This window comes from Aedes aegypti, chromosome 2, assembly GCF_002204515.2.
Source record: "Aedes aegypti strain LVP_AGWG chromosome 2, AaegL5.0 Primary Assembly, whole genome shotgun sequence".
Lineage (NCBI taxonomy): Eukaryota > Metazoa > Arthropoda > Insecta > Diptera > Culicidae > Aedes > Aedes aegypti.
The window spans coordinates 238565225-238576003 of NC_035108.1; the positions used below are offsets into that span (position 1 = coordinate 238565225).

General features: G+C 39.0%; 1 protein-coding gene across 2 annotated transcripts in view; it reads left to right on the forward strand.

Annotated features, from left to right (window-relative positions):
* LOC5564197 (multiple epidermal growth factor-like domains protein 8) overlaps positions 1 to 8932 on the forward strand; it is a 42879-nt gene extending 33947 nt beyond the window's left edge. The window contains exon 5 of one of the 2 annotated variants that reach the window (XM_021844538.1): positions 7101 to 8932. In XM_021844538.1, coding sequence (XP_021700230.1) covers positions 7101 to 8260 — 1160 coding nt within the window. In that variant the 3' untranslated portion in view covers positions 8261 to 8932. The remainder of the gene's footprint in view (positions 1 to 7100) is intronic. The other variant, XM_001648489.2, reaches the window with a different exon arrangement.
* The last annotated feature ends 1847 nt before the right edge of the window (positions 8933 to 10779 follow it).

Genomic DNA, 10779 nt, shown 5'->3' on the forward strand with positions numbered 1-10779 from the left:
AAATATGACGTCCATCGTTTTTCTGGATTTATAACCTTCAGCATGGCTTTGCTTTGTAGCCGAGGACTCAAACCACTCGACTAAGGAAGGCCCCTATAAGACTTCTCATATACGTTAAATAACAACTTTGAAAATTGCGAGTTCTACTCATAAGTACGTTCCACATTACCTTTCTTAGCCCTCAATGTTCACTGCCGTAATCAGCGGGGTAACATTGATCGGAATGACTCAACTCGTAAAAACTTCGTACAATAATTTATTGGTGGAACATTTCCAAATCATGAATGGTGCTTCGCTTTCTCATATTCATGAGCTTATAAAAATGAAGATTTTTGCAAAAATTGCGTTTATCTTATGCGTAAATTTGTCAACTTTTCGAAACAATGATTTCAATGGTTTAGGATGACACTACCGAAGATTCATGTCTCACATAAGTTCGGCAAACGAAATGAACAAGAAGAATGCGGTTATCACTAAAAAATGGCGTCGCTAAAAACGATTCCGTTGTCAAAACTTCCATAAGTATGCTCAATAAGGCAACATTAACGAATTACTGTTAAGAATGTTGAATTCCTTTTGGCAATTGCCTACATTTAGGCGTATTCCGTGGTTCGAGGTGTTTTTAATTTTAAAATTACTCAAAAAGTAGATGACTTGCAAGCGTTTTTTTCATATTCGGCTTCAGGGGCCATGATTTAAGTAAGTAACGACATTTTCAATATAACCGAACGTTGTTTTAAAAATATAAAACTGTCAACATTTGCATTTTCAAACGAAATATTCAAGAAATATTCAAAAAATGATTGATGATCGGATTACGGTACCATTTTCATTTTGACTTATTTTCACTTTGTTTTAACACAAAATGTTAGATTTCAGTGCTTAAGGCCTTTTGGTGCGTCATCACAAAATGGCTTCTTCCAAAATCATTAACATATTGTATTGGTATTTGCAACATCGATGAAATATAACTGCTTATCACCTGATTTAATGGATAATTTATGCGAAGAAAAATGCTTCAGGTGTTATTTCAATATTTAATCAACACTTTCAGATACAGCATTATCAATTTAGCGACAATATACATGAGATTTATTTTCTCAAAAAAAAATCTTCTATTTTATGCCGCATTTCATTGCCTCACACAACTACACTTGTAAATAGAAGGTGCTTACCTTTTCCATTGTAATTCTGCAGCAAACATTTGTGTTTTGGATTTCATATTGCGTTCACTACACTTCCACTATACAAATCTTTCATTCACTTTCCTTAAAGGAACACATTTCAAACAAAAACTATCTCTACGAAGCATAAAATCATACCAAGTGTTTATCAATTTGGACCACCCAAAATAATTGAAAAGCTGCACAGTGCGATGCGTCGGGTCGCGTCTATCGTGTGTGCACAATCATCGAGATCGTTGAGCGCAGTGATGTCTGAGTTGCTATCTGTAAAATCATAGCATTTAATGTGAATTGATCACAAAAATCATTAAAATTTTATTAAATCAGTGATCTTGTGATGGAAAACTATTTGCAAAATGATAAGTTTTTATAATATGCAGCAAATGTTCCGAAAACAAGCATATGACAATTGCTAGAAAAATCTGTCACCAATCACCTGGCAACAACGTCAGCCCTTGCAAACATAAACCGTACCGATGCATAACAAAAATGTGTGATAAATCCAATTAAAAACAGAGAAATTTCGTTGCCCCTCATTAAATTGTAATGTTTTCTTTTGATATGTACGATTGAAGAGTTGATTTTGATTTCAAATACTCGTCAATCTACTAAATTTCCCATGTGTTTACATAAAAATATGCTTAACACAAATATTATATTTTTTGTTTGTTTGTTTTGAAAATATACATGGAAAGGCGACACTACTACTATTACATCAATGATGATTCTAATGATTCTTTGAGTTACACGCCGCTTCACCTTAACAATTAATAGAAAATACTTTTGAATGTGTTGCGAAAATCGGGAAGAAAATGTTTTTTTTCTATCTTTATTAACGAGATTTTTAGCCCTGGGCTAGTTCATCTCGGGACCAACGGCTTTACTTCCCTTCCGAAGGAAGTCTTCTTTATAACTTTTATGTCATAAGTGACTATCTCGGGGATGGGATTCGATCCCAGGTCCTCGGCGTGAGAGGCTTGTGTCATAACCACTACACCAGGTCCGTCCCCTGAAGAAGAAGAAGAAGAAGAAGAAAATGTTGTCAAAAACGGGTGTTGTTAAAATCGGGTCTAGACAAAAGCGGGTGTTACCAAATTCGGGAAGGCACTGTATATAAATACACGTTTTACCCTTGATTTGATGTGCTCAGGTAGCCATGACTTTTGTGAGTTGAGCATGTGTGAATATTCAATAAATATGGATTTATCTCATATCGTCTATTAGTAAAAACAATTTTAACACTTCAGTCGTCGCGCTGTTGTATTTTGTACAACACTGCTGAAAAAACCTCGCTGAACGAAAATCACAACAGCATGGTTCTGACGGTGGCAAACCGCGCGACAACTGGAAGGTTAAACAAGATGGAAATATGTCATCTTCTCCTAATTTTGATCAGAGGTACTCGACTGTAAAATCATAAGGTGGAAGCTTTATTTTCTTCAGAAGCTCATAATTGAGAAATAAGGCATACAAAATATTAAATTTTAAGATGAAAAACTCAAATAACATGAAAACCATAAGAAATATAACTATGGTATGTTCAGCAAAGTTGTAGCAAATGATAAGTATAAAAACTTTGTTTAACGTAGTAGGCCAATAAAACTAAAAAATTAAAACACTTAAGAGCGAAAAAACGATTGTTTATTACAAATACTCAATTATCTCGGCTCTTGAGCAAAACCGAGAAAAAAATTGTTCAACCAAGTTGTTTCTATAATCGTTTGCAGAGCTGCTCGCTTTCACTATCAACGCTTAAAATTTGCTGATTTGTACAGGCCGACTGCGATACAATTCGGATCACTCTATATCACATCAACATCATGTTGTCTACTCCATCACCAATGCATTGATAGCGATAGACTATGGATATCACTGATGAATTAACTTTAATTTTAAATTAAGCAAATAAAATGTCAACTTATCAATACGATATTTTTGATAATGCTGCATATGAATTGAAACTATGTGTTGGTCACCGAAAAACATGATGAGCTTGGAGAATTGCCACGTGATCACTCATTTTGAATTGATTATGCTCTAGAGAGCGAAGTCGCATCACTGCTGTTGGTTGCCAAATCAAAGTGATATTGATAGCTCGCAACTGATATTGATAGTTTTAGTAAATCAGCCATACGCTGATACGACTGATATTGAGCAATTCTTATCATTTGCTACAACTTTGCTGAACATACCTACTCACGATTCGTTAAAATAAAAAAGTTGGCGTATACGTCACTCTTGCGATCACGGTAAAAAAAAAAGTTGATGCGTACACTTTGTAGTACTGAAAGTTCTGAACATATTCTCAAGCAACTATGGCTCTAAAATCAATAAATCGAGACGAAAACCTCATGTCCGCCTAAATTAGCTTCCTGGACCTGTGTGCACTGGTTGATCGGGTTCGTTTGAACACGAGATGTTATTTAAAAGATAATTGTAGCAGCAATGTTGCTGCATTTTATTCATCTGTTTTCCAAAGTCAATACTTTGTTTTCAATTTCAAATTAAGAAATATTGCGTCACTGATTGACATCCTAGTTCATCTTCTGTTATCCTGTTTAGTCATGATATTTATCTAGAGATTTACCCTTTTTTGAAACATAAGGTGTTCTTGCGAGGGTTATTGCTATAGCGATGTGACGCGCTATTTTTTATATAGGAATTTGCCCTTTTTTTTAACATGGCCTATTCTCTTGCGTAATATTACAACAGTGCTATGTGAAAAAAGGTATCTGGAGTATCTGAATTATTATACCAAATAACCCTTACTTTTCAGATGGTCTGATATTATGCCAAATGTCCGTTATGCCAAATGACCCTTTATTTTCACATAGTTCAAAATTATGCCAAATGGCTTTATGCCAAATGACCCAGACCCCTTTTAAGGCAACATTTGGGATACCATTGGGTCCCGGTGCCTTATTTGACGCGAATGATCTCACGACTTCTGCTAGCTCTTCGTTCGTCACCCTCGCCACTTCTTCTCCTTCATCTGCCACATACAGCGCTGGGGGCCATGAGCTTGAGGGATGGATGATGCGGGAAGCATACATCGATTATCGATCGCAGCAACTCGAGAGACTTCTCTTGGGGCGCAATGGCACCTTTGATCTTTGCCATTACCACACTGTAGGCGTCACCCAAGGACTCGAATTGGCACTCTGGCATAGACTATCAAATCATGCCCGTTTTCGACTCTTTATTTCCTTTTTGAGAGCTAACCTCTCAAAAGCTGCCTCTCTGAATGCTGCACCGCATTCTTCTCTTTGTGCTTCAGTGTGTGCGTGTTGCATTCTTCGTCTAGCCCGAATGCAGATTACTCGAAGATTTGCAATTGACTCGCACCACCAGTACACCGGCGGCTTGTTCTCTCTAAGAGGGGCATTTCTCGGCATGGAAGCATCATACGCTCGTGATATCACAACAACTATCTCTTCACCATTTAGGCAGCGTCCATTTATTTCGTAACGCTAAAATTGGACATTTTTACCCCCTCCCCCTTCCGTAACGCTTTTTGTACGAAATTTTTTAAATTTTTGTATGCGCCGTAACGCTTGAGCCTACTCCTCCCCCCTAGAGCGTTATGTAATTTGTGGATTCCGTCTTAGGTCCAGAGTGATCTAGAGTGCGCCTCAGGGCTTCAGTGAATACTTCGCCTTCGAAGCGCGCTGTTTTCCAACCTTGGGCTTGGTTCGAGTTACATCGCACTGCCCTCCGCCCCGCCTGATATTATACTACAGCGAATTGATTGATGATCGGTATGAGTTTAACCGTCATCAACACGCCAGTTGATGGTACCTAAAAGGTTAGGACTACAAAACGCCACGTCAATAATCGATTCTGCACCATTTCTGCGGAAGGTACTCACTGAACCCACATTTGCCAGCTCTACGTAATGCGACCTAGAATTCAAACAATAGTTGGCCTCTTTGGTTGGTGCAGCGGCTACCCCACTCTAAAATTGTCATTTGAGATAAAGACGCATGCCCTATGGCCTTAGGTGCCGCATTTTCTGCACATCTTACTTCTGTCGGGTCCATTGCAATTCCACGACTTATGGCCGTTCCCGAAACACTCGAATCAAACTTCAGGAGGCTGTTGTATGTTCAACCGGCAAACCGACCAGCCTACCTTGAGTATACCCAAGTTCTTCGCTTTATTGGCCTCTGCAACCGGCAGCCTGATCGCCGCCACCTGGATGCCCTGCGGGCCCTTTCTAAGGTGGATGGCCTTACTGCTGTTCCAGGTTTGTAACGCGGACACGTTTGGAGAAGGACTTTTCTTTTAGTTCAGTATCCCTACTATGGTGAGCTACGAAAGTAGTCACCAGCTGAGACGAGACTCGCGAAGACGGTCTTCTTTTTCTGTGATTGCTGAGTTTTTTTCTTATTCCACTTTGTGCATACCAATTATGCGCATGCGCATACCAATTATGCGCATGCTGTTCAAATCCTCACATGAACCTCTCAGCAAAAAATGATTAAGTTTGCATCACATCGAATCATAAATTGCCATTTGAGTGAAATTTCATGCCAGCAAACATAGCAGACATTAGAAATAATTAATCTTCTGCCTAGATTTATCAGCAACTTTGGAAAAACTGCTCCGCCGGCTGAGGTTTTTAATAACAGTTTACTTTGAACACAATACTTTTCACTTTTTCAGCCATAAAAATGGTGGGCTGCATTTGACGTTTCGTGAGAGGGGAATCTGGGCTGCATATGACGTTGATATTTTTCCTCTTCGCGAGTCTCTCTCAGGTCACCAGTAGAGACTGATCTTACACAGTTGATTGCTAGTCAAACATTGATTTGTATTTCGATCATTTGAGTTTATATAGGTCTGACAATATTTGGGTTATACTATATTGCATATGAGTTAGAATGAGACAACTGGATTACAAAACGATCAATTTGTGCATCTTTGCAAGGTCGGCAATTTGGGTGCCTTGGTGGTCCAACCCGATATGCGCAATGTAAAGTCATTTGCATATGGGTGGAAAAAGGAATAGAGGACGACTCGAGTGCAGTAGCCTCGGTGCGTATAGCTTATGGTGCATATGGTTGCTTTTCTGTTTTGTGTAACTTGATCTACAACGTTTCTTGTTTGGAGTTAATGACTTACTTTGATTTGTTTATGACTTGAATTGTTGGGTGATAGGTATTCACGTAACACTGCAGTGTAAAAATCTGGATGAGGTCACCGATGTGACTGCCTGGATGAGGTCACCGAGTGCACTGCCTACGTCGATGTCACTACCTAAGGACTGCTCTTTGAGGGCAGCCGAGAGCTCCGCTGTATCGGTGACCTCATCCAGATTTTTACACTGGAGAGTCGCTTCTGCAGTTAGGGATCTTACATTAACCTCGTCGCCAAGCACTTCTTGTGCCAGTTGCTTATAGACTGCACCCTTTTGCTTGGTGCCCTTCTTTAAAACAAGGATAATTTCACCAATCCTAGCCCGCCTTGGGACGGAGTCGATGGAACGATTAGTTCGATGAAGAGTGTAGCCAGCTTCTGAAGAAGAATAATTTACTCGGTGTTACATCAATTAACACGGCCATAACGCCAATTCACTCGTTCCATGGCTGTGGTTCTTTAACTTCGATTTTGGCCCACGCTCTTCAGACCCTGTCATACCTTGTCAAGCAACCTCGCCGTTGTGCTCCACGCCTTCTGGATTCGACGCCTTTCGACACGACCATCTTCGCCGAAGAAAATACTGCGCTATTTTTTAAAATGTACGAGATATTTGACAACACCCCAAATAGATGAATTTATGTAACCTTGCAGGTATACTATGAAGCGAATTCCGAAACCGTCCCCATTTATGCGTCTAATAGGAAACCTAACCGTATTTTGTAACGTTTCATATTTTTTTCTGAAATGACTTATCGTTTTTTCTTTTTATTTCAGATGAGTGTAAAATCAAACCGCAGCCGCTGAAGTCAGGACAAACAGTATTTTTCGTCATTCAGCCCCGCTATATGAATGTCGATATTAGATTCATCGTGGATGTAACGCAAGGTGAATTAGATTTCTACATGAGTCCCAACGATGAGTCCTTCGTTGTGCATTCGAATGGGAGCTCTGGCCACCATGATATTTTCCTTGACAACCGCTATTCCTGGCAGCACGATATAGTTGATGTCACTTCGGTCGACACCTTAAATTTGTATCCCCTCAACATTCACGGCAATTCGTCCGATATCAATATTGACCCATCTATGCCGATAGGATTGGCTTCTTCACAATCGAATTGCCGAATGGATACGGAGAAATTCTTCTTTGTGAAGGACAGAATTGCCAAAGATTTAATTACGTACGTTACACTGTATCAGTGTAATTCCCTGCTGCGAGTGTTTGGCTTGAAGAATCGTTTAGTTGTGACGCTGCCCCATACCATTCATTCATTGGGTCAAACTAAATTTTACATAGCTCTAAGAGCACGCACTGGCTCAACGGCTAGTTATGGCTTGGTATTTTTCCGCCAGGATCAACTCCATATCCATTTGTTCGTATTTTTCTCAGTATTTTTCTCGTGCTTCTTTCTGTTTCTGGCAATTTGTGTCCTTGCGTGGAAAGCGAAACAAGCTGCCGATATGCGGCGTGCTAGAATACGTCACGTGGTTGAAATGTTGCATATGGCCAAACGTCCATTCGGTAGGATAAACTTAAGTCTAGATAGTCCCGGTGAAACTCCAGCCAGTCATAGAAAGCGTGTCCGCAGTAAACACCACGCGGCCCAACAATTGCAGCAGGACATTGCTCCGGTAGCATTGGAACCAACCGCGGACAACGTGGCCGCCGTTGGTACAGTATTTGTACGTCTTCCGGGTAAGCAAAAGTCTCAGATTACCCTTGCATTGGCTTCGTCGTTGGTGGTCCTCACTAGGAGTCACACCACGTACAACAGAGCTTTTCATCGACGGAGAGGTTCGTCGCACCACCATAATCAACATGCTCAGATTATGCAGCAACATCTACAGGAAGAGCCGGTTTTTGTCGATCTGGCACAGGAACAACTTCCACTGCAACCGATGGCCCTACAGCGGCCACTAGAACGCAACAATTAAGGTGGATGGGACTTCACAAATAGCTACCGTTCTGTTTTTTTCAACTCACACTGTGGTTCTAAGTTTTAGGTACGCACAAGCCATGGACTGTTGTAAATATTAATTTTAAGCATAAGAGAGGAAGCCAGTTGTGATAATTTGAGCACAGTCAATATCATTTGCCTAAGGTTTTGTCTATCGTGAGACAACGAGAAGTTTTCGCCAACATTAGTTTACCAAAGCCACTGCTATGTATGTATTTTGTCATGTCACGGCTTGTGATAGGTCTCCTTTTAGAGGCTTGGTCGCTATTTTATGGGCTCTAAGTCACTTTTTTCCTTTTTCCGTGTCAATTCTAGAAAATCCAGAGATACTTTAATAGATTCTTACTCAATACCACAAGTTCTTTTGAAATTTGTTCATAAATTTTTCAGAGAAATGCGGTTTCTTCTGGAATACTCTCAGGAACTTCTCCAGGTATCCTTCCAAAAAAAATACCTTTATAGATTCTCCCAGCGATTTCTTGATTCGCTCCAGGAAATTTTTCAGCGCTCCCATGCTGCTATCTACAGTAATTTTCGCAGGAATTATTCTTAAAACATCCCACAAATTATCCTAGATTTCCTTTTACAGCCATACCTCGATAGAACGTGACCTCTTTATAACGTAACTTGATATACCGTAATTTTCACCTCGATATAACGTAACTTTTTTTGGGTTCCATTTATTTTGTGCAGTTTTTATTATAAACGTGATTTATAAACAAAAAAAACATGTTTAAAGATTCAATCATCAATCAAAACCTGAGAGAGAGGAGACAGCTCACTGACAGTTGGCATGTCTTGTTGCCTTCTTTGACCACTTTCTTTTATTCTTCACGGAGACGGAATTCAACTCAATTTTGGGTTGTTTCAACGCAATTCCGTAGTTGAGCCCAATAACTCAATTTTGGCTAAATTTCCAAGGTCCCCACTAGGTAATTTGGCTTTAATTCCATTAGAAAATATACTCAATTTTGGGTTGATTTAACGCAAAATTGAGTTCTTTCGACCCAAACATAAGAAAAGTTGCATTTACCCAAATTTGGCTTATTGGGCCAAAGTACCCCCATTGGGTAGATGCAGCTCTCTCTATTTTTGACAACATTCGTGTGGGAGAAAGAGAAAACCGAGAGATTTTGGGTTGAAACTATAATCGATATATAATACTTAATTTTGGGTAAAGTAAACTCAAAAATTAGGTAAAAATATTTCTCCGTGTTGAGTTGTGCACAATGGTTAAATGAACTTATTCTGGTCAAAATTATATCCGCTTCTTGTTGTTCACTATGAAAAAGGGTATGAATATAAAAAAAATCAATAACAGTTTGTCAACACACAACTATTTTTAGTAATTAAACTTTTAGAAATGTGAAATCATCGAAAAACACCTAGAAATTTCAATTTAGTTTACTTGAATTTTGACGGTTTTGCACACTCTGCCCTCCAAATGTGCGGTTTTCCAGTGACAGTTGGTGACAGGTTCCCATGACTTTTGGGAGCTCGCATTCTAAGCCAGCTGTTTCCTCTCTCTCAGATGATGACACTAAACATCAAAACAATGGCTCATATTGCCCCCTTTGCTCCTAAATTGTGTCATTGAGTTTACAGATTGAAATCTTTACTTATAATTTAGAATATCAAAATCTAAATATTGAAGCGCAATAATACATATTGTGTTATTACTTGAAATGTGCTCTTTCGATTTTTATATCCTGCAAATAAAAAAATAAAATAATATGTTAATCTGTCCACAGTCCAGGAAGTCTCCTCTTTCTGCGCTAACGTCAGCCAGTATTTATAGCTCAGAAATCCCGTAGGTACGAACAAATAAAAGGTACCAGAGTCATAAGGAATATCACTTGATATAGGTAGACATGACAGTCCTTTCCCCTTTAGAAACTTTCTAATAACTCTTCAAAAAGTAACCTTCATGTTATAACAACTCATACAACGAACAATCGAAAATATACCTAAAAATCCACAATTGTATGTTCATAGTACTTATCTCGTGGCTACAACGTAACATTCAAATCATTGGATTCATATTGCTCAACATTTTATTTGACAACTTCGTCAACACTAAAGAACAATTTCGTTCATCTCAATATAATATCTCGCTTCACAAAAGAACAACTATGTTCACAATATACGACAATTTCGTCAGCTCTAAAAAACAATTTAGTTCAACTCAAATTGGCAATTTCACCATACTCAAATAAATAAAATTGGCAAACTAGTTACCTCAAAGAAAAACGATAATTGCCAACACACGTTTCCATGATCCTCGTCGCCACTTTTATATCCTGCAAATAAAAAAATAAAATAATATGATAATCTGTCCACAGTCCAGGAAGTCTCCTCTTTCTGCGCTAACGTCAGCCAGTATTTATAGCTCAGAAATCCCGTAGGTACGAACAAATAAAAGGTACCAGAGTCATAAGGCGGCGTCCATTTATTACGTAACGCTAAAATTGGAAATTTTTGACCCCCTCCCCCCCC